This window comes from Mesoplodon mirus (assembly GCF_964341445.2).
Source record: "Mesoplodon mirus genome assembly, chromosome: 10".
In the NCBI taxonomy this organism is placed as follows: Eukaryota; Metazoa; Chordata; class Mammalia; order Artiodactyla; family Ziphiidae; genus Mesoplodon; species Mesoplodon mirus.
This window is the reverse complement of record NC_138986.1, coordinates 42,178,334-42,206,095: the sequence shown is the minus strand read 5'-3', so window position 1 is coordinate 42,206,095 and position 27,762 is coordinate 42,178,334. Positions and strand designations below refer to the sequence as shown.

The 27,762-nt window shown below is 35.4% G+C and overlaps 1 protein-coding gene across 2 annotated transcripts in view; it reads right to left on the bottom strand.

The window, feature by feature from the left end:
- Positions 1-27,762, bottom strand: part of CEP85L (centrosomal protein 85L) — a 154,820-nt gene that overhangs the window by 7,889 nt on the left and 119,169 nt on the right. The window contains exons 8-12 of one of the 2 annotated variants that reach the window (XM_082633276.1): positions 27,248-27,402; positions 23,608-23,725; positions 23,010-23,060; positions 3,335-3,439; positions 1,024-1,255 (exon numbers count right to left, since the gene is read on the bottom strand). In XM_082633276.1, the coding sequence (XP_082489402.1) occupies positions 1,024-1,255; positions 3,335-3,439; positions 23,010-23,060; positions 23,608-23,725; positions 27,248-27,402 (661 nt within the window). The remainder of the gene's footprint in view (positions 1-1,023; positions 1,256-3,334; positions 3,440-23,009; positions 23,061-23,607; positions 23,726-27,247; positions 27,403-27,762) is intronic. The other variant, XM_082633275.1, reaches the window with a different exon arrangement.

The following is a 27,762-nucleotide window of genomic DNA, read 5'->3' as shown; positions in this document are numbered from 1 at the left end:
TCTCACATTTATGGAGTAGAGGGGAAAATTCTGCTGACATCTCTGAGTACAGTTACAAGCTTCATTTAACAAGTGAGATACTTCAATAAGGAGTATTATTTGGTTTGCCAAAATAACTACTATGAGGCAAGATGGTAGAATCTTTTTGATGAAACTGGAAACAAAACTAGTCTCCACTCAGTCACGTATTTACCATATTATTAGGTAGTTACTCAATACAAACATGTTGGTACATAAACACTATGGTCTTACTCCACTCATATCTCCTTACTGAAGTCCATTTCCTCCATATTAAAAAGAGACCAACATGTCAATATTATAATAATTTAGAGCCATGTAAGTTGAGTGTTCCAGCAAAATTAGCACAGACGGGAAGAGACACTAGGATATTCTTGGGGCGGTCCTCACCATTATGTGTTCAGGAAGGCAGAACTGAGACAGAATGGGTGGGTGTCACATTGGAAGGGACAAAGCCAGCAGGTGTGCATCACAAGGGCAACAGATCTATGGGCCATGAAAACCGGCTCATGTGACAGCATTGGCACTTACATTAAACAGTTGCCATAGAACATACATAAGAAAGCTTACAAGTACCTTCTCTCAAATATTTTACCAGTGGACTGATGGCTGGGTCATTAATTTAATACAACTGCCACATGAAAGCAAAGAGAATCATTACTTTTAGAAGAGTAATCAGGAAATCACACCTAACTAGCATTCCAGTCACATAGTAACAGAATCAGCATAGGAAACATCTCCTAGCAGGCACATTTACAGGCATGCTTCTGAGTGGCAGTCCATATCAACTGTGATCCTGCTCATTTCCATAAGCATAATGAGGCAAGTTCTAGCAATGAAGTAGGAACAGGTATTCAGACCCACAGATTGATTCAGAAATATATAAATCTAAGTAGGAAAGGAGATAAAAACAAATAGGGAAAAGGCAGTCAGAAGTTCCCGATTCATGAAGACATGTTTCTAACTGTTAAGCAATACAGTAAGAACAAGTCATTAGCCACTTACATCTGATTCCCAGTAATAATGAAAGATTAGGCTCTTTGCCCTGAGCACGCTGATTAAGAATACTACACAATGCCTTCAAGTCAAACAAACAATAGGACATTTCCTTGAACAGCTGATCAATCACACTCAAATCAAATAGTGGCCTTTTGGAAAGAACGGTCTGCTGCCTGGATTGGTCTGCTTCCTGGCCCTGATCCAATAAAGAGCAGGTCTCTTCTGTTTGTCTTTGGTTCTGCAATGGATAAAGAAAACAAAAATCTGGCTGTTAGAACAGAGGAAAGGTACTCAAAAGCCATAAAGGTTAACATTCTCCCATCCAATTCTATAAAGAAAACAGTGGAATCATATTACGTGCACATTAACCAAATTTAACTGCATACATATAGCAGGAAAAATAAAAAGGGAGAGAAAAAGAATTTAAATAGTGGAAAGGGTGCCATCTGATGGCCTAGAGTAAACCCGAGAGAGGAAACATGAATTCAAACAGTCTCAGTTTCTAGGGGGTCTCTCATGGTCTCACATAAAAAGTACCTTGGTTGTGTATATATTTTGCTATGAGAGGTATCCCAAGAACAAAAAGAACTGCAAAGAAAACTTAAATCTCATCCTACAGTTTTATTGTTAGTAGCCACAGTGATTTAGTTACTCTGAAACTATTTTTTGAATATTGGGAAAAAAGTATATATGTTACTATGTTAATGTTGACAGGAACCATACTTTTCAGTGTAAGAGAAAAAGAAATAAAAATATAAAATCAAAGGAAAAAAAAATGCCAAACAACTCTGAATTGTTAAATTTGAATTGGAAGTATCAGTACAAACTCATGATTTATTATGCTCAGAAAAAGCTACGCTCACCTCTTCCCCAAATGACCACCATTTACTCCTCATCCTGAAAACTGCTAATTAAAGGTAAGTTTAACTAGCTTTCCAGTTGGAACTGTATTTCAGAAAAGCCAAATAGCCTGGGTTGATGAGGAAAATACAAATTTTTACAGACAAATGCCAGCTAATAAATGTAAAGGGAACGATATAATTAGAAAAAATTACTGTTGTTTTAATCATCTAATCATTCAGACAATGATCACTGGTGCAAGCTAAAACCATCAAGGGAAAGGTTGCTGGCAAACTGCACATTTACACACTTGCCTAAGTATCAACAACCCCATTAACTGCTGACTGCAGAGGCTACAATGTTACAATGGAAAGAATCAGTCTGTCACCACCTTAACCCAGTGAGATGGGTATTTGTGACACTTACAGTGGGATAAACAAACACGTATAATTTGATGATGTGAACAATACCTACAAAGTATTCGTGCCAAAAAATGTTTGCACTGAATCTAATATCTTTAGCTTTAACTCCTAGCTTACAAGAAATACAGGGGGTAGAGAACAAGATAAACGACACCATGAGGAAGCAATAAGACAAATCTAGGTGTGACAAATTTACAGTCTGTAAGACAAAATGCCCAGTTTCTTCAGGGAGAAGAAAGAAACTTTAGGTTTATAAGACAAAATGAAACACAACACACGGTCCTTGTTTGAATGCTGGTTTCAATAGCCACTGTAAAAAACACTTGGGGAGCAAGAGGGAGGGGATATGGGAACATATGTATATGTATAGCTGATTTACTTTGTTATACAGCAGAAACTAACACACCATTGTAAAGCAATTATACTCCAATAAAGATGTTAAAAAAAACATTTGGGGAAGAAGGGGGGAAATTTTCATAAGACTAGGTATTATCAAACGTCAAGGAAAATTATTATTCTTATTGGGTGAGACAATGGTGAAATGGTTATATAGGAAACTGTCCCTAAGTTTTGGAGATGCATTCCTAAGTATTTAGAGGGAAATGTCATGATAACTCAAAAACTAAAATAAACATTTTTTGTATAACATGTCCTTAAATGCAAGCCAAGTATTTCATCTCATAATTAAATGAAGAAAGTGTGACCTGTTTCAGTGATGAAGTGTCTACATTGCACCTTCCTTAAGGATTTTCAAGGGTAATTTTGTTTGTATTCAACTTATGCATCATTTGATGACTTTAGGATCTAATCTCTATATACCATTTGACTTTGCTATAGTTAAGTTTGTGCAATTGTTTCTAAGACATTAGAAAAATAAAAGTTTTTCTTTTAGATTAGAATTTTAGTAAGAAACCTAATGGATTTAATTAACTGGCACATCAAAATCAAGTCTTCAATTAAAAAATGATTTATGAATATGTATAAAATAAGCATTTGCTTTAACTTAAGTAGGTACTGAATCATCCTTGAAAGCTATCTGAATTTCTTTTACTCACATCAAGCAATGTTCTTAATCTCTGAAGGTTTCTTTCTTTCTTTTCAAGCTCTTCCATCATCTTTTGAGTAGTCAATTTTTCTTTAGAAAGCTTCCCTTGCATAGACTAGAATAAAGAGAATTGCAAGCAAAGCATGTTAATGCTTAAAGCAAAATGCAATCAGGTAGGTAACCAGGAATACTGGCTCTGAATACTTTAGATGTTCTGACCTCCCTAACCCCTTGGAAGATGATGCCTTCACTTTTCAATCAACTCATATTACTTCTAGAGTGGATAATTCCAAAGCAGGGGAGGAGGGAGGAAGGAGAAAATATCATCTTTACCAAGACAGTTTTTAATCTGGGTAAAACATGTTAAATCTAATGTTGCTGTTTAACAACTGTATTACAAACAGTTCTTATTTTATTGATTTTTGTTTATATATTGGGAGTGTATTAGCAAATCTATACTTAAAAAAAACCCTTTTTCTTATGATTAATAAGGTACAAGATAATAAGATCATAAGACTATGCCTGTTTTCTATCATTTGAAACAGCGAAACACCCTCTCTGAGTGTATAATATTCCAAGCTGTGAATATGATGTTCAATTCAGGGCAAAGGTCTATTATGGGACTTAGATAAACTAATCTCTCTTAATTCCATTATAAAATTATAAATTATTCAGACATGATACTATTGTGAGATAATCTTGAGTATACCAAAGCAGAATATAGGATATTTTAAGAGTGCTTGGGTCATTTCAGCTTATAAATCTGATTTTCAGCTACACATCAAAGAAGAACTTGCCATAAACCTTATACTTATCAGTGATTTTTTTTTCTATCAACTTTTCCCCTTTTGAACCACAAGATCAATAAACATGACTAAAGAAGAAATTTCATTATTTTTTGCTTCAGGTCTATATTTAGTCTCAACTCTGAAAATTCTTCAGAATGCTGATGACCTAAATAGCATACAATCTACTGTGAAGGTTTTTTTTTTTCCCTCACATTATCTCTGGATGGAATAAGAGAGGATAGCTGTCACCATGGGTTGAGATAAGACTCTAAATATAAAACAGTATTCTCAGTAACAGTATTCAATCTTGTTGCTTTTTAATTTCATTTGTCTGCTAAACTCTGTAAAAATATTATACTTAATTACTCAAAAGTTGGATACAAATGAATCAAGCTCTATAACAAGTACATTTTCTTTCAGGGAAAACTTGTTTTATATTCCACAAAGATGAATTCCACAGTACAAAGTCACATGGGCTACCTGAAAATATATATTTTTGGATATTGAAATTCCTTTGTAACTGAATCAAAACCCATTTGATTGAATGATATGTTGGGATTTATTTACCTAGCTAAAAACTCATACTTACTGGCATGACAAGATTATTCGGCTAGAATCCAGAATTCATCCTAAATTTTCTTAAGATTTGTGACTGTTTATTTTATTAGAATTGTAGAAGAAAGGCACAACAAATAAACTACTCTAAATCTCATATTTTAACAGTGAAAACAGAACCCAAGAGAGGTATTTTCACAATGCTGTAATATAATTCTTTAGAAGATTATAGTGGTTTTTATTTTTATCATGTTGAATGTGACTAATACGTAGCTAATAAATCTGACTAATACGTTACTGTGTAAGACTAAATTTAAATCAGTGAAGAAAAAGGTAATCTCCATCAGAATAAACCAGAAATGTCTGGCAGTAGTGCTGTCTGTCATAAGAAGGAAAACTGAACTGGGGAAATACATTAAGCTTAACGTGTTATGTTGGTTAGGTTCAAAGGTACTAATCAAGCAGCCCTTTAAAAGAAGAAAGAGTTCACAGACACATTCTAGTAAGACCAAATGCGCACAACTTATAGGATAATACTAGGTATGAGTGCTATAGCTGTCTGACAATAACATTTCACCTAAAAGATTAATTACTTCTCTATCCCAAATTGTATGAAAAAGCACATGTTTAAAGTTTAAGAAAAAAGCAAGGTGAGGGGAATCTCTACTGAGCTCAGAATGGGATTACTGAAGTTAAAAACGAAATCATTTTAAAATGTCTACAATTTCCCTTTAAATTTCCTGTTTAATAATGATTTTTTAAAGTCTCAGTTACTAATCCACAGGTATTGATCGCAATCATTCTTGCAGTTGAAAGTGGTTTTAAATTCATTTCTTATTTTGATGTAAATATCCAGAAATGCTAACCATTTTTTGGCGCATATACAAATTTTAACAAGGACCTAGAAGAACTAAAGATGAAACAGGCAACGATGAACAACACAATAAATGAAATTAAAAATACTCTAGATGGAATCAATAGCAGAATAACTGATGCAGAAGAACGGATAAGTGACCTGGAAGATAAAATAGTGGAAATAACTACTGCAGAGCAGAATAAAGAAAAAAGAATGAAAAGAACAGAGGACAGTCTCAGAAACCTCTGGGACAACATTAAACGCACCAACATTCGAATTATAGGGGTTCCAGAGGAAGAAGAGAAAAAGGGACTGAGAAAATATTTGAAGAGATTATAGTTGAAAACTTCCCTAATATGGGAAAGGAAATAGTTAATCAAGTCCAGGAAGCACAGAGAGTCCCATACAGGATAAATCCAAGGAGAAACACGCCAAGACACATATTAATCAAACTGTCAAAAATTAAATACAAAGAAAACATATTAAAAGCAGCAAGGGAAAAACAACAAATAACACACAAGGGAATCCCCATAAGGTTAACAGCTGATCTTTCAGCAGAAACTCTGCAAGCCAGAAGGGACTGGCAGGACATATTTAAAGTGATGAAGGAGAGAAACCTACAACCAAGATTCCTCTACCCAGCAAGGATCTCATTCAGATTTGATGGAGAAATTAAAACCTTTACAGACAAGCAAAAGCTGAGAGAGTTCAGCACCACCAAACCAGCTTTACAATAAATGCTAAAGGAACTTCTCTAGGCAAGAAACACAAGAGAAGGAAAAGACCTAAAATAACAAACCCCAAACAATTAAGAAAATGGGAATAGGGACATATATATTGATAATTACCTTAAATGTAAATGGATTAAATGCTCCCACCAAAAGACACAGACTGGCGGAATGGACACAAAAACAGGACGCATATATATACTGTCTACAAGAGACCCATTTCAGACCTAGAGACACATACAGACTGAAAGTAAGGGGATGGAAAAAGATACTCCGTGCAAATGGAAACCAAAAGAAAGCTGGAGTAGCAATTCTCATATCAGACAAAATAGACTTTAAAATAAAGACTATTACAAGAGACAAAGAAGGATACTACATAATGATCAAGGGATGGATCCAGGAAGAAGATATAACAATTGTAAATATTTATGCACCCAACATAGGAGCACCTCAATACATAAGGCAAATACTAACAGCCATAAAAGGGGAAATCGACAGTAACACATTCATAGTAGGGGACTTTAACACCCCACTTTCACCAATGGACAGATCATCCAAAATGAAAATAAATAAGGAAACACAAGCTTTAAATGATACATTAAACAAGATGGACTTAATTGATATTTATAGGACATTCCATCCAAAAACAACAGAATACACATTTTTCTCAAGTGCTCATGGAACATTCTCCAGGATAGATCATATCTTGGGTCACAAATCAAGCCTTGGTAAATTTAAGAAAATTGAAATTGTATCCAGTATCTTTTCCGACCACAATGCTATGAGACTAGATATCAATTACAGGAAAAGAGCTGTAAAAAATACAAACACATGGAGGCTAAACAATACACTACTTAATAACGAAGTGATAACTGAAGAAATCAAAGAGGAACTCAAAAAATACCTAGAAACAAATGACAATGGAGACACGATGACCCAAAACCTATGGGATGCAGCAAAAGCAGTTCTAAGAGGGACGTTTCTAGCAAAACAATCCCACCTTAAGAAACAGGAAACATCTCGAATAAACAACCTAACCTTGCACCTAAAGCAATTAGAGAAAGAAGAACAAAAAACCCCCAAAGTTAACAGAATGAAAGAAATCATAAAGATCAGATCAGAAATTAATGAAAAAGAAATGAAGGAAACAATAGCAAAGATCAGTAAAACGAAAAGCTGGTTCTTTGAGAAGATAAACAAAATTGATAAACCATTAGCCAGACTCATCAAGAAAAAAAGGGAGAAGACTCAAATCAATAGAATTAGAAATGAAAAAGGAGAAGCAACAACTGACACTGCAGAAATACAAAATATCATGAGAGATTACTACAAGCAACTCTATGCCAATAAAATGGACAACCTGGAAGAAATGGACAAATTCTTAGAAATGCACAAACTGCCAAGACTGACTCAGGAAGAAATAGAAAATACGAACAGGCCAATCACAAGCACTGAAATTGAAACTGTGATTAAAAATCTTCCAACAAACAAAAGCCCAGGACCAGATGGCTTCACAGGCGAATTCTATCAAACATTTAGAGAAGAGCTAACACCTATCCTTCTCAAACTCTTCCAAAATATAGCAGAGGGAGGAACACTCCCAAACTCATTCTATGAGGCCACCATCACCCTGATACCAAAACCAGACAAGGATGTCACAAAGAAAGAAAACTATAGGCCAATATCACTGATGAACATACATGCAAAAACCCTCAACAAAATACTAGCAAACAGAATCCAACAGCCCATTAAAAGGATCATACACCATGATTAAGTGGGGTTTATTCCAGAAATGGAAGGATTCTTCAATATATGCAAATCAATCAAAGTAATACACCATATTAACAAATTGAAGAAGAAAAACCATATGATCATCTCAATAGATGCAGAGAAAGCTTTCGACAAAATTCAACACCCATTTATGATAAAAACCCTCCAGAAAGTAGGCATAGGGGGAACCTTCCTCAAGGCCATATATGACAAACCCACAGCCAACATCGTCCTCAATGGTGAAAAAATGAAAGCATTTCCACTAAGATCAGGAACAAGACAAGGTTGCCCACTCTCACCACTCTTATTCAACATAGTTTTGGAAGTTTTAGCCACAGAGAAGAAAAGGAAATAAAAGGAATCCAAATCGGAAAAGAAGAATTAAAGCTGTCACTGTTTGCAGATGACATGATACTATACATAGAGAATCCTAAAGATGCTACCAGAAAACTACTAGAGCTAATCAATGAATTTGGTAAAGTAGCAGGATACAAAATTAATGCACAGAAATCTCTGGCATTCCTATACACTAATGATGAAAAATCTGAAAGTGAAATCAAGAAAACACTCCCATTTACGACTGCAACAAAAAGAATAAAATATCTAGAAATAAACCTACCTAAGGAGACAAAAGACCTGTATGCAGAAAATTATAAGACACTGATGAAAGAAATTAAAGATGATACAAACAGATGGAGAGATATACCATGTTCTTGGATTGGAAGAATCAACATAGTGAAAATGACTCTCCTACCCAAAGCAATCTACAGATTCAATGCAATCCCTAGCAAATTACCACTGGCATTTTTCACAGAACTAGAACAAAAAATTTCACAATTTGTATGGAAACACAAAAGACCCCGAATAGCCAAAGCAATTTGAGAATGAAAAACGGAGCTGGAGGAATCAGGCTCCCTGTCTTCAGACTATACTACAAAGCGACAGTAATCAAGAGAGTATGGTACTGGCACAAAAACAGAAAGATAGATCAATAGAACAGGATAGAAAGCCCAGAGATAAACCCACACACATATGGTCACCTTATCTTTGATAAAGGAGGCAGGAATGTACAGTGGAGAAAGGATAGCCTCTTCAGTAAGTGTTGCTGGGAAAACTGGACAGGTACATGTAAAAGTATGAGATTAGATCACTCCCTAACACCGTACACAAAAATAAGCTCAAAATGGATTAAAGACTTAAATGTAAGGCCAGAAACTATCAAACTCTTAGAGGAAAACATAGGCCGAACACTCTATGACATAAATCACAGCAAGATCCTTTTGGACCCACCTCCTAGAGAAATGGAAATAAAAACAAAATAAACAAATGGGACCTAATGAAATTTCAAAGCTTTTGCACAGCAAAGGAAACCATAAACAAGACCAAAAGACAACCCTCAGAATGGGAGAACGTATTTGCAAATGAAGCAACTGACAAAAGATTAATCTCCAAAATTTACAAGCAGCTCATGCAGCTCAATAACAAAAAAACAAACAACCCAATCCAAAAATGGGCAGAAGACCTAAATAGACATTTCTCCACAGAAGATATACAGACTGACAACAAACACATGAAAGAATGCTCAACATCATTAATCATTAGAGAAATGCAAATCAAAACTACAGTGAGATATCATCTCACACCAGTCAGAATGGCCATCATCAGAAAATCTAGAAACAATAAATGCTGGAGAGGGTGTGGAGAAAAGGGAACACTCTTGCACTGCTGGTGGGAATGTGAATTGGTACAGCCACTATGGAGAACGGTATGGAGGTTCCTTAAAAAACTACAAATAGAACTACCATATGACCCAGCAATCCCACTACTGGGCATATACCCTGAGAAAACCATAATTCAAAAACAGTCATGTACCAAAATGTTCATTGCAGCTCTATTTACAATAGCCAGGAGATGGAAACAACGTTAAGTGTCCATCATCGGATGAATGGATAAAGAAGATGTGGCACATATATACAATGGAATATTACTCAGCCATAAAAAGAAATGAAATTGAGCTATTTGTAACGAGGTGGATGGACCTAGAGTCTGTCATACAGAGTGAAGTAAGTCAGAAGGAGAAAGACAAATACCGTATGCTAACACAAATATATGGAATTTAAGAGAAAAAAATGTCATGAAGAACCTAGGGGTAAGACAGGAGTAAAGACACAGACCTACTAGAGAATGGACTTGAGGATATGGGGAGGGGGAAGGGTAAGCTGTGACAAAGTGAGAGAGTGGCATGGACATGTGTACTCTACCAAACGTAAAACAGATAGCTAGTGGGAAGCAGCTGCATAGCACAGGGAGATCAGCTCGGTGCTCTGTGACCACCTAGCGGGGTGGGATAGGGAGGGTTGGAGGGAGGGAGATGCAAGAGGGAAGAGATATGGAACATATGTATATGTACAACTGATTCACTTTGTTATAAAGCAGAAACTAACACAGCATTGTAAAGCAATTATACTCCAATAAAGATGTAAAAAAAAAAAAAAAAAGAATTAGGATACTTGAACCAGGATGGCACAACAGTGGAGGTCAGGAGAAGGTGCTAGATGCTAGATATATTTTGAAGAAAACAGGAGTTGCTCACAAAATGTAAGGCAGAAGAGAAGTCAAGAATAAGTCTTAAGGTTTCCAGACAGAGCAAATGGTAGGGCAGATCTGTCATTAATAGATATGGGAAATATTGAAGGTGCAGCAGGTTTATTAGTTTTTGGCTTAGGGGAATAAGAAATTCAGTTTTGAACATGTTATGTCCAATACATCAAGTGGTGACGTTGAGAAGGCAATTGGATATACAAGTTGTAAGAAAAGGGGAGCACTTTGACCTGGAGATAAAAATTAGGGAGTAGTAAGCACACACATTTTATTTAAAGCCATAAGACTGGGTAAGATCACCAAGAGAAGTATAAATAGAGAATCCTAGGAAAGAAACAAACCCCTTTTTTGAAATATGACACTGTGTGTGTGTGTATTTTAGCAGTATAACTGACCTACAACACTATGTTAATTTGAGGTGCACGACATAGTGATCTGATATTTCTATACATGACAAAATGATCACCATAAGTCTAGTTACCATCTGCCACCATACAAGGTTATTACAATATTATTGACTATATTCCCCCCACTGTACATTTCACTCCTGTGACTCATTTATTTTGTAACTGCAAGTTTGTACCTCTTAATCTTGCTCACTGGAATATGATACAGTATTTTTGAAAGTAATTCACATGTCTTCAAAATAAACCTTAACATAAATATCACAAATGAAACTAAACTTATCCCTAGATTATAAACTGGATAAGTTTCTAATAAGGTAATATGTCCAATTTTTATATACTAGTCTACTAACCTGCCTATACATTACAATAGGATTTATGCTACAGACCTTAAATTTATTGTGTCTAGTTAAATGAAACAACAAAAACAACCAAAAAATATCTTAAAAAGCAAGTTCCTCTGCATTCTTTTGATTGTCATTTTATTGTACATGTTTCTATTATCTAGAAACAAGGTATAAGTCAGTCACTTTAAGTTTATTGCTGAGAACAGTCAAAAGGCTTCACAGTAACTGTTATGATTTTATTAATACAAGCACACTATTTTTGCAATAGCATATGTAACTATACATAAAAGGTAAGATAATAGTGCTATCATAAGAAATAGCAATTAATAAGGAGCATGCATACTTAACAAGATAATGGCATTTAGAAATCATTAATAAGAAGACTATATTCTTTTAATAAAATTTCATATTTTTCTCTCAACACCTTTTTAAAAACTAGTTAAGAAAAGTTCATCTCCTACATGAGGCCATCCATTCGTTCAAGACTGGGCGAGATAGCTGTTTTATCTAATACATAGAAACCAACACAGAGAGTCAAGGAAAATGAATATGTTCCAAATTTAAGAATAAGATAGGGCCTCCCTGGTGGCGCAGTGGTTGAGAGTCCGCCTGCCGATGCAGGGGATACGGGTTCATGCCCCGGTCTGGGAGGATCCCATATGCCGTGGAGCGGCTGGGCCCGTGAGCCATGGCCGCTGAGCCTGTGCGTCCGGAGCCTGTGCTCCGCAACGGGAGAGGCCACAACAGTGAGAGGCCCGCGTACAGCAAAAAAAAAAAAAAAAAAAAAAGAATAAGATAAAACCACAGAAAAAGACCTTAATAAAAGAGAAAAGTGGTTTACCTGATAAACACTTCAAAATAATGGTCATAAAGATGCTCACCAAGGTAAGGAGAACAAAGCAAGAACAAAGTGACAATTTCAACACAGAGAGAAAAAGTATAAGATAGTACCAAATGGAAGTCACAGAGCTGAAGAATACAATAACTGAACTGAAAAATACAATAGGGGGTGTTTAATAGCAGACTAGATGAGGCAGAACAAAGGATCAGTACATTTGAAGACAGGGCAGTGAAACTCAGCCAATCAGAGCAGTAAAAAGAAAAAAAGAATGAAGATAGTCTGAGGGACTTATGGGACAACATTAGGCAGACCAACATTCACATTATAGGGGTTCTAGAAGGAAGAGCGAGAGAGAGAAATGGACAGAAAACTTAAGTGGAGTAATGGCTGAAAACTTCCATAACCTGGGGAAGGAAACAGACATCCAGATCCAGGAAACTAAGAGTTCCAAAGAAGATGAATCTAAAGAGACCCACTGCAAGGCACATTATAATGAAACTGTCAAAAGTTAAAGAGAGAGAATCTTAGAAGCAGCAAGAGAAAAACAACTTATTACATGCAAGGGAAAGCCCATGATGCTATCAGCAGATTTTTCAGCAGAAACTTTGCAGGCCAGAAGAATGTGGCACTATATATTCAAAGTGCTGGGGTGGAGGGGAGGGAAAGAACTGCCAACCAAAACATTCCACTTGGAAAGTTGTCCTTCAGAATTGAAGGAGAAATAAAGAGTTTTCCAGACAAACAACAGCTGAAAGAGTTCATCACCACTAGACGGGCCTCACAAGAAATGTTAAAGGGATTCTTTAAGCTGAAACGAAAGGATACTAATTAGTAACAGGATAAGTATAAATCTCACTAGTAAAGGTAAATATATTGTAAAATTCAGAATAATCTAATGTTGTAAAGGTGGCTGGTTAATCACTTACAAAGCTACTATGAAGGTTAAAAGGCAAAAGTAGTAGAACTATAACTACAATAATTTGTTAATGGATAGACAAGATAAACTGTGGCATCAAAAATATAAAAAGGGGAGGGTGCTATATCAAACTAAAAAGCTTCTGCACAGTGAAGGAAACCACCAACAAAATGAAAAGGCAACCTACAGAATTGTAGAAAATATTTGCAAATAATGTATCTGATAAGGGGTTAATATCCAAAATACATAAAGAATTTATACAACTCAAGAGCTGAAAAAAATCCAATTTAAAATGGGTAAAAGTTTAAATAGACATTTTTCCAAAGAAGATATTCAAATGGCCAACAGGCACATGAAAAGTTGCTCAACTTCACTAATCATCAGGGAAATGTACATCAAAACCAAAACCACAATGAGATCACCTCACAACTGTCAGGGTGGTTATTATCAAAAAGAGATAAGTGTTAGCTAGGATGTAGAGAAAAAGGGAACCCTTGTGCACTGTTGGTGGAAATGTAAATTGGTGCAGCCACTATGGAGAACAGCTTGGAGGTTCCTCAGGCAACTAAAAACAGACCTACCATGTGATCCAGCAACTCCAGTTCTGGGAATTTATCCAATGGAAATGAAAACACTAACTTGAAAAGATATGTGCACCCCACTGTTCACTGCAGCATTATCTATAATAGCCAAGACATGGAAGCAACCTAAGTGTCCCTCAATGGATGAATGGATGAGGAAAATGTGATTTTATATAATACACACACACACACACACACACACACACACACACACACACAATGGAATATTATTCAGCCATAAAAAGAATGAAATCTTGCCACTTGCAACAACATGGATGGAGCGTGAGCACATAATGCTAAGTGAAATAAGTCAGACAGAGAAAGGCATACTGTATGATTTCACTTATATGTGAAATATTAAAAAACCCCCACCAAACTCAGAGATAACAGAGAACAGATGTGTGGTTGCCAGAGGGGAGGGAGTGGGAGTGGGGAGGGAATGAGCAAAGCGGGTCAAAAGGTATAAACTTCCAGTTTTAAAATAAGTCCTGGGGATGTAATGTACAGCATGGTGGCTATAGTTAACAATACTGTATTGTACATTTGAGTTGCTGAGAGTAGATCTTAAACGTTCTCATCACAAGAAATAAAATGGATGTTAATTATTAGACTTACTGTGGTGATCATTTTGCAACATATAAAAATATCAAATCACTATTTTGTACACCTGAAACTAATGTTATAACAGTTTGAAAGAAAGAAAGTATAGAGTTAATGGTAACAAGATAAGATTTTGGAGTCAGACAAAATTAGGTTCTGGGTGTACAGCTTATGTGTTGTATAATCATGGGTAAGTTATTCAACCTTTCTAGGCTCCAAATTCATCAGAAAGATTTTCTAACCTTGTAAAGTACTGTAAAGTACTGTGAAAATTATGTGGTATATATGTAGACAATACCTTTGGATGCCTGCCTATTCACAAATCCCATGAATCATACATAAGTAGTCATATTTGTACTGGGATTCTATATTCTTGGGTTATAGCTCACTGGGTCAGGCTGAATGAACACCTGACCAAACCTGAGGAATTGAGACCCAAAGTCTATGAGTTAGTCTCTGCAGGTGGCGGGAAATGAACTATAGAACTTCAGGGCTATGGGACAGCCATAGTCTGCCATATAAGCTAAAGGAGGAAAGGAAGTCAGTCTGCAGAGAGAGAGAAGAGACTGAAACAGATGGAAATGCGAGCAGCAACAAGGCCTTTTCCTTCCTGAAGCCAGGCTTCATTCCTACCTATGGATTCCACAGATATCTCTGCATTCTTGTAATACAGTATATTCTACTGTTTTTGCTTAGGCTAAATTGAATCGGTTCTGTTGCTTACAATCAAAAAGCCTAATTTACTTGTACCTAGTACAAAATATTTATGCAACTAACACTAATTCCCTTCTTCTTATACTAATATTTAAAAGCCCATTTCTTATTTCAAATCACCATGATATACACTTTAAATATCTTACAATTTTATTTGTCAACTATACTTCAATAAAGCTGGGGGAAAAAAAGAGCCCATTCCAGGGACTTCCCTGGCAGACCAGTGGACCAGTTGCAGGTTCAGTCTCTGGTTGGGGAACTAAGATCCCACATGATGCGCAGTGTAGCCCAAAATTAAAAACAACAACAACAACAAAAAAAAAACCCCACAAAACAAAACAACAACAAAAAAGAGCCTGTTCCAAATTCAGCATTATGGGTGAAATTTCTTGTGGAAAAAGGTTTTTTTTGTCTTTTTTCACTAGTCATCCCCTAGAAGAGTGCCTAGCCCATGGCAGAAACTCAGTTAACAATTACTAAATGAGCTGAATAAATGACAAAATATGAAAAAGTAACTATTTAACACCTAGTTTTGTTTAAGTAAGAAGCTGTGTTTACTCATTCAAAACAGTTACTGAGCCTATTTTATGCACAAGGCACTGTGCTAAGTGCTAAACTGGATAAGGAATGTTCAAAGACCTTAGTGTACCCATTATAAAGCTCCTGAAATAAATGTATCAGAAAAAAAAGGCATTTTATTCATCTCAAGGAGCAAATAATGCCACCACACCGTAGAGTGTAATGTACTAAAAAATTTCACTTTGGAGACAAAATTTCCAAATTGTGCTTCTAGGTAACTGAGCATAAGATGCTTTCTGCAGAAGACTAATTGCCCAGTGTGCTCCAGTTTAAATATCTTTCATTCCAGGAAAAGACCCTTAAAACAATTCCCTCCCCTAAGGCTTATACAAGGAAGAAATCAGACTAACATTTTTTTTTTTCTTTTTCTTGGGACTTTTCACTTTGAGACATCCAGGATTAATGCCCAAGGCACAAACTCTGAGGTCAGACAGACATGAATTAGGATCTCAGCTGAGACCTTGGGCACACCTTTTAAATCTCAGCAACTTCATGTATAAAAATACGTTCTTTCTTACCTTGTAAGATTACTGTTGAGGCTTAGAGATAATAAACAGAAACCAGAAAGAACCGCTCCTGTAACATGTAATATCATCACTAGCATCATCACTGACACCTCTGCATCTGGCAACAGAGGTTCTATTTCTCACTTTGGCCTAAGTGTGGAAAAAAATATTAAACCCCTTTTCCTCATTCTTCCATACTGATAAAAGAATTTTCAAAATATCTGTAAAACTAAGGAATATGCAAGCACCATAAGAATTGCAATTTTTTAGGTTTCTGTTTAATAATAATTGAAGATAGTGTACACCTCAAATTCCTTTCTTAACTATCATCTTGTTACCTGATATAATTTAAAAAATAATCTCCCTGAGGGCTCTGCTTTCAGCATGATGGCATGAGGAGCTCCTCAGACCTGCTCCCCAAGGAAACTGGTGAAAAACCATAAAATAACACATTTAAAGCTTCTGGAAATGGTTCATACAAGCAAATGAAGAAACATATTCAAGAAAAGCTACTACTCAGAAGAGCTGAAGTCTGTGGTATCTGAAACAAAATCCACTTGATTCCTACCCTCTCACAGCTAAGCAAAATGGAAACTCCAGACTGGAACAGCCAAGAACAGAGGGCTCCCTCTCCCCCAACTCCTAGTTGGACCACTGTCTTCCTAGGAAGGGCAGGGCATCAGCACTTCTCATCTGTAGCTGAAGCTAAGTTCCAGGCAAGTGCAGCCAAAAGGTGGGGGCTCCATTCTTCCGCCCAGGCCGCCTCAAGGGAGGAAGGCTTTACCTGGGGTGTAGCCACGAGAATACTGGGGCCCTGACTGCCCTTGTGTTGGCTTCTGGGGCAGGAGTATCCACTGAAAGAGGCAAGCCGAGAGACCTAGAGCTGCTGCCCACCCTCCCTCCACTAGCGCTCAGCTAGAGTCAATCAGAATCTTGACATTGTTCCCACCCACAATGACTAGGCTCAGAGATTTTGCCTGGGGAGAAATAGGCCACAGAACAGAGAACTCTGAAGGTCTCCCTAAAGGAACTGAATTCTTTTGTAACAGAGTATGAAGTTCAATCCTAAGGGCACTCTCAAAACAGCGGGAGATTGTGGCAAAGGCAGTTGGGAAGACAGTGTTCGATTCATTGGAGCAACAGGCTCTACTGTAGGCTGGCTAGCTTGCAAGAGAGAAACAGTAAAAGAGACAGCTAGGAAGGACACTCCTGGGAACAGTAAAAATCTCAAACATTAACCCAGGAAGCTAGTCCTTCAAAGGAGCCAGAATGGATCAGCCTATGAAGCAATTTATGCCACAGGGCATTGTTGAAAACAGCAGAGTGTTGAGCTGGCAATTAATGGAGCTTAACAACTGGTGTGGTCAGAGAAGGAGTCACAAAAGACCACATATTACATTTATATAAAATGTCTAAGAGCAGGCAAATCTATAAATACAGGAAGTAGATTAGTGATTGCTTATGCTGAGGAGGGCATGGGGTTTAAGAGAGTGACAGCTAAAGGTGTTACTTTTGGAGATGACAAAAATGTTCTAAAATTGACTGTGGTCTTGGTTCCATACGTCTGTGAGTATACTAAAAATTACTGAATTGTATATTTATTCTTGGCCACTTGGCTTGCGGGATCTTAGCTCCCCAACCAGAGATCAAACCTGTGCCCCCTGCGTTGGAAGCACAGAGTCTTAACCACTGGACCACCAGGGAAGTCCCTCTGAATTGTATACTTTAAATGGGTGAACTATAGGGCGTGTGAACTATATAACAATAAAACTGTTATTAAAAAATCAGCACAATATAAAAAAAACACCACTTGCCTGGGTTCCTTTTCTTCCAGGTCATGATTTTCTCAGGCTTATAAAGCAAGAGCTACCAAAAGAGTTTAAATGTGCCATTACAAACCTAAGGTTAGTGTCTCAGAATTAAACCCTTTTTTTTAAACTTAAATCTCAGTCTTTCCAGTCAAGTCCCACTTGTGGTCCCATGAGCAAGCTGAGGATTGTACAATACTTCCTAAAGGCTCTAGGACTAGGACTACTACTAGGCTATAAGGAAGAACTGCCTAGAGAACTTGTTAATAATACATTATTTCAAGCTTCACCCCAGAGATACTGACTCACCAGAGTCACAGTGGGGCCCAGAAATCTGTATTTTAAAAAGCATCCCAAGTACTTTGAATATCCATATAGGTTTGGTGACCACTCATAGCACAGGCTCAAGAATACTCTTTCATGATTCAAGTGAGCTGACTCCCTTCCTGCAACTTCCCACCTCAGACACAAAGAACTGACTTTTCAAAAGTTAAATCCACCTTTTATATATCTTATTCTAAGATTTTAATTAACAACTATACTGTGCACACAAAAGGCCTATACACTAAAGATTTTTTCTCTTTGTAAGTACAAAGACTAGAGAGAAAGCTTATTTTTTAAAAATCTACTTTTCCTTTAATAGAATACATATTTTTGGCTGCTAGGATTTTCAAAAATTAGTATTGATTTCTGGTGAGAATATTTTCAGTTTTTCATGCATTATATAAAGCATTTACACATAGGTAAAATTTTTAAAAATTAAAAAACTTTGGGAAGAAAGAACTTCATGTCAGGACACATTACAAAACTAGGATAACATAAAAAATAGGAGATAAAATCACATGATAATAATGAAAAACATTAAATCAATATTTATTTAGGTTAAAGAAAAATTATATTCTGCCTGTATGACATTGTATTGGATTATGATCCATTTTCTCACCATATCTACTGAAAAAACCTTTTGATGAAAGCTTTAATAAGAGAGATTGCTAAAAATTGGAATAAAATCTTCTTAGGCTGTGGAAACATCTTCTCTTGAAGTGTTATAAATAGGACAGACTGCCACAGTTTTGAGATTGGTGGTCCCAACCATGCCATTAAAAGTGAACAGTCTTAAAGACTTTTAAAAGTGTCATTCTTACTTTGTAATATTATAATCATTCATTGATAGCTGTCAATTCAGAAAGGCCATTTAAATGCATAAGTTCTTTTAATGAGAAAACTTTTTAACATGTTAGAGAAAACAAGTAAACATAACAAACTTTTTTACTTTGTATCTCCTCTGCCAAAAGATTACAATGATAACATACAAAGATAGCAGCTCACTGGAAACAAGGTTATATGGGTGAAATGTCCTTTTGAGGGATAAATAGGAAGAAAGGTAATAATGCCCAGTGAAGAACTCGTTCACATTCTGACTGTAGCCATGTTTATGGAAATGATGGGAAACATTCTACTGCAAAATGTCTTTTTATAGTATATATATTGACAGAAGATAAACCTGTAAGAGGAGAAGTCAGTTTAGCTACACTGGTTTCGTGGATATAAGGAAAGGCAATATTTCTAAAGGATCAATTACTAATCAAGGTATTCATGCCAGTTAACAATATCATCTTGATGGCTGAACAAAATAGTGGATAAATCTGTGTATTTATAACACTGAACTCAATTTCAAAATCAGCATATACTGTTACATGAAGTAAAACTTTTTCTGTATTCAACAACAAATAGAATATAACTAGTAGAAGACTGATTCTCCCCAAACCTCCAAAGTTGTGAATCAATAAACTTGCCACTGACCTAAACCAGGTAAGTATTTATTTGAGTTCTGGTGCAAGGTAGTAAACTACATGTATTTTATTTTCTTTTTAAAAATGTACTTATTTTATTTATTTAGTTTTGGCTGCATTGGGTCTTCATTGCTGCACGCAGGCTTTCTCTAGTTGCAGCAACCGGGGGCTACTCTTTGTTGTGGTGCATGGGCTTCTCACTGCAGTGGCTTCTCTTGTTGCAAAGCACGGGCTCTAGGTGCGCAGGCTTCAGTAGTTGTGGCTCGTGGGCTTTAGCACACAGGCTCAGTAGCTGTGGTGCACGGGCTTAGCTGCTCTGTGGCATGTGGATCTTCCTGGACCAGGAAGAACCTGTGTCCCCTGCATTGGCAGGCGGATTCTTAACCACTGCGCCACCAGGGAAGTTCAATAGTTGTATTTTAAATATAGCATTTTCACTCTATAACAATGCCTTATTTTTACCGCCTATAAACTGGACATAATAAATACGGCAAGGGATTTTATTTTTCACTTGTGTCATAAAATTTAAGCTATAAGAATAACCTGCATATACCCAAGGCAATGCAGTACTCCAAATCAGCCAAACGAACTTCTAACAAATTTGATCTTCTCAACAGTTTGCAGGGACATAAAGAAGCAGTGAAACATGAAACTCGAATAATACTAAGGTGGCTTTGTCTATTAAACACCCGAAAATGGAACAACTTCCCAGCACTATGGAGGAATGAAACACGCAAACTATAATGGTAGTGACATTTTATAATAAATTTAATACTATACTAATAGCTAAAATGCATAATTCATGTTAAAAATGGTTGGGAAGTTCTCTGTTGTTCTTAATTATAAAGTATTTTGTGTTATTTTGGCTATGCCAAGGAATTTGAAGTAATATAAAACAGAGCTAAAGCATGTTGGAAGGACATCACCATCTACATAGGACTAAGGTTGGCCATTCTTGATGTAAGCAAAAGGAAAAGCTAGGAGCTTTAAATAATCAGTGTTTGACAGGAATTGCTCTATTATGTGGTTCAACTTGATGGCATGCCCATTGACTATAGTATAAAGCAACAAGAATACTTTTTCAACCCAGAGTGTTCTCTTTAGGATTCTGCAGTTTCCAATGCTAGGTAAATAATTAGTATTCATTTTTTCAGAAGAGGCAATATTCTGAAAATTTCAGGTTTTTACAGTTTTTTTTTATATCCATCACAAACCACCAAATAACAAATGAAACAAAAAACCTAGCTTTCTCAACTGTGAGGGCCCCAAAATAACAAGTTTAAACAAGTAATGTTAAGCAAAAAATTTTCTCATTATCTGAGGCATATTTGTCTCCATCTGTAATTTTCAAGATATTTTCAAATAATATCTTGGTAAATACATGGAGCTTAGTTGGCCAGTTACCAACATTTGCTGTCTCTCTCTGTGAGCAAACTATATCCTAGACCTATAAACCTAGATGGTCACAATGGCTAAGGACAAAAAACAAAACAAAACAAAACAAGATAGGCTTTGCTTCCAAAGGTAAGACAACAGAATTAATGAGTATACTGTCTGGGCCCAAATATTTGGAAATAAATGTACCTCATTAATTTGACTTCCATTCTGTAATTAATTTGAAGAAATAAAAGAATGTTAACTCAAGCATTTTAAGAACAAAGAATGGAATGGCACATAATTATATATTCTTCTACATATTCATATCTAAATGTGACTGACTAAAGACTTGGTTAATGTGTAAGAGTAAATTGCATTACGATGCTTCCACAAATGGGGAAAATGCACATTTCAATTAATACAAATATACACTAAACATCTATAATGTGAGAGAGTATGCAATAAATCCTACAAATAAACAAATTAAAAACAATAAATCCTACATGTTTTATCCACCAAAATCTCAATGCCAAAGGACAAAGTTGACTGTCCTTAATTTGTATCGAGATAACTTTTATTAGATTTACCTCCTAGATATTGTTACCAAATGAAATAGAAATTCCTTTCATTGTGGTCTATGATATGAAGTCAGATAATAATGGCTGAGGGAATCTAACCATCTTGTAATTCAAATGGCTTGCAGAACAACTGAAGGAATACACACTAAAGAGTATAACCTCTGTGAATCAATCCAATAAGCCCACACACTTGTTGAATTGGACTAGTGTTTGATTAAACTGATAGATCACTTAATATGGCCAAAAGACAAAGCAGATTGTCCATAAATTCTGACACTCAAACCATTACGTTTTTCTTTTTTACTTCCAGTTTTGAGAATACTCAAATTAGGAGATATAAAAATAATTTATTCAGCAAAATTTGTCCAATGGTTTTCTATCACACAAAGAATAAAATACAGACATATACCTCTATGTGATCTGGCCCCAGGCTACTTTCTACCATCAGTCACCTCTCACTATATCTCACAATCACTGTACTCCAGACTAGCAGCCTTCTTGCTAGTCTTAGAGCACACCAGGCACATTCAGGGCACTGGTTGCTCTCTTTGCCTAGAATGTTCTTCCCCTGCTTATCTTCATTCAGAACTATGTTCAAATATTACTTCTTCAGGGAAAACTTCATGACCACTGCATATAATGCAGCACGATCTGCATTGCCCTCTATCCTACTTTTTTTTTTTTAAATAATAGTATGTATCCGTACTTGACATTATATTTCCAATTTCTCCATCTCACCCCACTAGAATGGCCAGGGACTTGCTTTGTTCACTGATGAATCTCCAGTGCTAAGAACAGTGCCTGGCATATATGTAAGGGCTCGGTAAATATCTGGCAAATCAATAAAAGAATGAAAATCCACTTAATCTACAAATTTTGGTTGATATTTTGGGTCAGATACCCTAAGCTCTAGATACAGACACAAATATGCAAAGTGTTATACTTTGATAATACAGAAAAATAATATATAGTATTATTAGGAGGGAGAGTGCTCTTGCCGAGTTACAATGGACTAAGAACAGTCCACTGTCTTTAATTTTAGATCACTGATGACCTTAACCAAATGTGTTCTCAGTAGTAGAGATAGACTGCACCCAATTGAAAAGAGGAGAGGTAAGGAATAGAGAAGAATAATTTTCACAGTTTTTGAAGAACTGATTTACCAAGTATCATTTTCATTCTAAAGAACTGAAAGATTAATATTAAAGAATTTGCAATGTCACCTCAAGTGTTATTAATATGTTCATACAAAAACATATATGCTTTGATATTTTTTAGATATGCAATTACTAAGAGTAAATCAGCATACAGCTAAATGAAAATAAGCACAAAGTATTCCTTACCTGAATTTCTAAAATCATTCTGTCAATCTCATCTTGTTGGCTGTCTATTATCTACAACATATGAAATATATCAGTCTGAATCAAATTTTTTTTCCATTGCTTTTTTGGAAGTACCAAATTTCAAGAAAACAAAAGCACAGGGAATTATGAATTTATTTTTTTAAATCAAAGTGTGTGTGTTTTTTTTTTAACAAAAGTATTCATACAAAGTATCCTTTAAGTAGCCATATGATTTGGATCACACATATGTAAAACTGCAAACGTCTTACTCTAGCTCTTGATAAAACTTTAATCTTTACAATTTATAAAAATAAGTTTGAGACAGATTTTGAATAATTTAGGAAGGAAAAAGATATCCTTTTGTTTTTGCTAAGAAATAATACAACTTCTTTAGTTTGGCTTTTATTTAAATTTAAATTAAAGTTGCTTAAATTGCTATTTTCTTTCCTAATAAAAACATTCAAACTAAAAATTCCATAAGCTATTAAATATTAGCAAAAATATAAATCAAATAAACTAGATAAATTATATATCTATGCACGTATCCATATAGTATAGATTTCACTATCAAAGTTCATTATTAAAGATATATACTGACCTTACTAGCATTCTCATTTTGTTTTCTCAGGTTATCATTTTCATTCTGAAGCTGTTTTGCATCTAACATGGGAAGGCGAATTCCATCTTCAAGGCATCTTTCTACTTTTTGCTGCAAACTGTTTTAGAAAGACATAATTATATGAAGAAAATAAGCTCTCTGTGCTGATTTTGGTAGATGAATGAAGTCTCTTCTTAGGGTCTATAATATTTTTTAAGCAAGCAATAATCAAGACCTACAGACAACAGATGACTAAGTTTGAGTACCTATATTTCATACAAGTAAGAAATATAACGCAGGCAGATTATCTTTTCAGAAATAGCAAATAGGAGACCAGAGTCAAGAGTTGCCTAATATGTGACAACCTTGGGCCCTGGTGAAGTCCTTCATGACCCTAATCTGAGCTCTGCAATCTAAGCCGTGTTCTTTCCCTCTCCCCCAAGGGAGAGTTCCTTGATTAAGATGATTATGGTAGGGAGCCTAAGAATATGGATACATGTCTTTTGCCCTTCATTTTGAGTTCAGCAAAAGTTTGTTTGTAAAGATAGTTGTTGACTAAATCAGCAGAAGTACCCTTCCCCTTCATTAATATGAGGAACAATCTAGTTCCTTTTTACAGTAATCTGCATTTCTATCAATAACCTTTCTTATTTCCTTCAGCATTTTTACTACCTCCTTTTTGAACTTGGGATCTAGTAGACGAGAGGTCAGTTTCATTCTTTATTCTTTCAGGGAATTCTCTTGATCTTTTCATTGGGAGTGGTTCCTCTGCTTCTTCATTTTACTTATATTTCTCTGACTGTATGAGTTTAGAAGAAACAGTTACCTAGTGGTCTTGAAGGGCTGTTTTTGTGGGAGCATCCCTGTGTAGCCTGCGTGTGTCTAACATTTTTGATGCGAGGGCTGTTTTTAGTATGGATGCCTGTCACGTCTTTCCTCAGTGTGTGCTAGCCTAACGGGTGTGATTAGTGTTGTGGTGACCAGAGTTTGTACTGGATGCTGAGTGGGGCTTCCTCTTTGAAAAGCAACAATCCAATATATTTATTCCTTGACCTAACAGTTTCTTATGCTATGCTTGGCACAGAGTTGCATTTTAGAAGAGGAAACAACAAAAGGAAGCCCCTCTGGTATATTAAGAATAAAAGACAGGGAGCGGGGTGGATGTTAGCTTTGAGAAAGGAAGAACAGTATTGTTTGGGTTAAAAGAAACTATGCTATTAAAAACAACGACCAAAACCAAAACATAACAGTGAAGACACCTAGGAATAGGTCTACTTTAGCCTGTAATCATACTCAAGAGTTGCAGCCTACTAAAAGAAACAGACTTGTTATAATGTGGATTTGGATATTTTCATTAGTTTTCTTCTTTCAAGTATTATGGCTATCGTGTTTTCTCTCTCCCCGCCCACCGCCCAAAAAGAAAAACTGCCATATCTAGTCTGTGGACAAAGAATTGACTGCTCTAAATAGTACAATAAGGGCTTCAGATGTGTTCATAAATAACGGCACCAGAGAATTTTTTACATATTATGAATGTACTGTACTGATTTGTAATATATTGTTACTTGTCATAAAAGTATTTGCTTTTTCAGTCTAAAAGTAAAAAAAATACATTATTTCTATCTCAGAATAAGTTTTTGTCTCATTCAGTGTGAAGACACTACTTCTATGTATTTATAACATTTCAAGAAAAATAAGTTATATTAAAACTATTAAGGTCTCTCATATTAAAAAGAAAACAAAAGAGCCAGTGATGTGGAGGGAAAAATATACTCTGTCATGTAAAAATATCAAGTATTCTTTCATGTATTTATTCTCGTTTTGTTTACGTTATGAAGCATGCTCATTTAGAAAAGTAATAAATCTCTTTAACGGCAAAGGTACCAATTATTACATTACTAGGAATCCCATCCACATATTTTACTTAGATTTTCATTTCTAAATGGAAAAGTTTTCTTATCTCATTTTTAAATCCCAAAAGTTCTTACGTATTCACAAAGCAGGAAACTTGGAATATTATATAAAAACAGATCAATGTAATGATATAATTTATAGTCACATAATACACCTTAAGTTCTTCTGGAACTTAAGGAATACTACATCATATAGCTGAGGAAACTGAAAAAACACTCCTACCCCCAAGTCAACTGACACTATAGCCATACAAGTACTGAAGAATTTTAGAAGGCCTTCTTTGGTCCTTTATATCTATTAGAAATCAAGAGAAATTTCCTGGGATGATGTCATCTCAGAGAGTATCAAGATAAAGTTTAGCATATGGAAAATGGATTCTCAAATGCACTATACTAAATCTTTCCAAATCACGAATACTAGGCTCAATGCTCTCCAAAAACCTAATAAAAGAGAAAATCATAATAAAAGAGAAGGTATAAAATTATATTAAATATGTAAAAGCACACAATGGAACAAAACAAATTATTTTCAGGTGTTCCTAGTTCTACTCATAAAACACAGCTTGAGTTTATGATTGTAATGCCCTATAAAACAGAACAAATGCATTACCTCTTTTCGTCATAAGATTAAAGAAAAAGATATGTGGTTGAGTTAATGGAGGTCAAGAAGCTGTTTTGAGACTCGAGAATAGGATATAAGATGTGGAATAATAAAAAGAAATTAAAGATCAAGAAAGCAGAAAACAGGAGAAAAATAAAGGTAGAGTCAAAGGTATATGGATTTTTTTTTGGAGCTGAGATTAGAAACACAGAAGCCTGAATTGTCCCAGAAATCAGAGGTTTTCTGCACTGAAATCTAAGGGAAAAAAAGTAGACCAGGCATATTTAAGACTTTGAAAATAGTAGTAAAGCAATAGTAACATGGAATTATCAGGAGGATTTTGACTAAAAAAGTGAGTTACATTGAGTTATATATAATTGATAGAAGCATAAAGAGTACCTTTATTAAATTTAGTTTTTTGCTGCTTTGTTGTCTTCTTCTTCAGGATAGTGTTATCTACTTATAGTTGATAATTTATTAAGGTTTTTTAAGTTCTACAAAACAGTGTACACGTAGATGCATATATAGCATAGTTTTCTAGGTTTTTCATGAATCCAACATTAATTTTCCAGCTTAAATCATTAACAAAATATACTAACAAATAATATTCACTGCAGTTCTAACTGTATTAAATTCGAAGAAACCTGTGAGGCAAGATATACGTGAGTAAACGCGGAAGGTGCATGGCAAACGGCTGCATCTGTTACTCTGCAGTCAGGTGATATGGGAGCCAATTACTTTACTTTGGCATGTCCCATTAAGGAGTGCAGTCCGGCTGCCCCTCTTTTTGTTACTTAGAATTTTTCTTATTCTTTGAGAAAGCCATTAGATAAAGGGTTTGTGTTAATGCTTCCAGTTTTCAATTGACGTTTTTTTTTTTTTAAAAACTATTCTCATCTAAAACCTACTCTTATCTAAAACCAAGATGTCAGTATGTTGCATCGAATTGTTAAATCACAACTGAGACAACCTGTTTCGATGACAATACTTCTGGTTCTCAATAATACATCTTTAAGAGAAATAATAGAGTACTAATTATAAATTAACATATTTTAAGTGAAATGCTTTATGACAAATAAGGAATAACTTAAAAATAACATAAAAGAATTACTGAGGGTTTCCTTACCTCTGAACTGTAGTTACCAACTCCTTTTCTTTCTTTTTCTGGCATATTAGCTGTGCCTCATTTTCTTGACACTGTTTTTTGAACTCTTCAAGCCTTTTTTCCATTTCCATTAAAGTCTCTTGCAAATTCTTGTTTTTTTCTTCTAGAACTTGCAGCTGAAGAGAAATTTTTTAAAGTTCATGACACAAAGAATATTAAATATGTTCCTACTAGAAATTGATACTGGGTTCTCAAGAATTAACAGACTTATGGTTAAAATTACACTATCTTCATTTCATGGATAGAACTTAACACTTTATCTCTTCCTTTGTGTAAAGGGAGCTGAGAGAATGAGATTATGGAGAAGAGGAGAATAGGGTCAGAAATTTCTAGAAGACAGAGAAAAGTGAATGATCTCAATTTGGGGATATTTTTTAAATTTTAATTGTGGCAAAATATACCTAATGTAAAATTCACCATCCTAACCATTTTTAAGTGTACAGTTCAGTAGAGTTAAGTACATTCACATTGTTGTA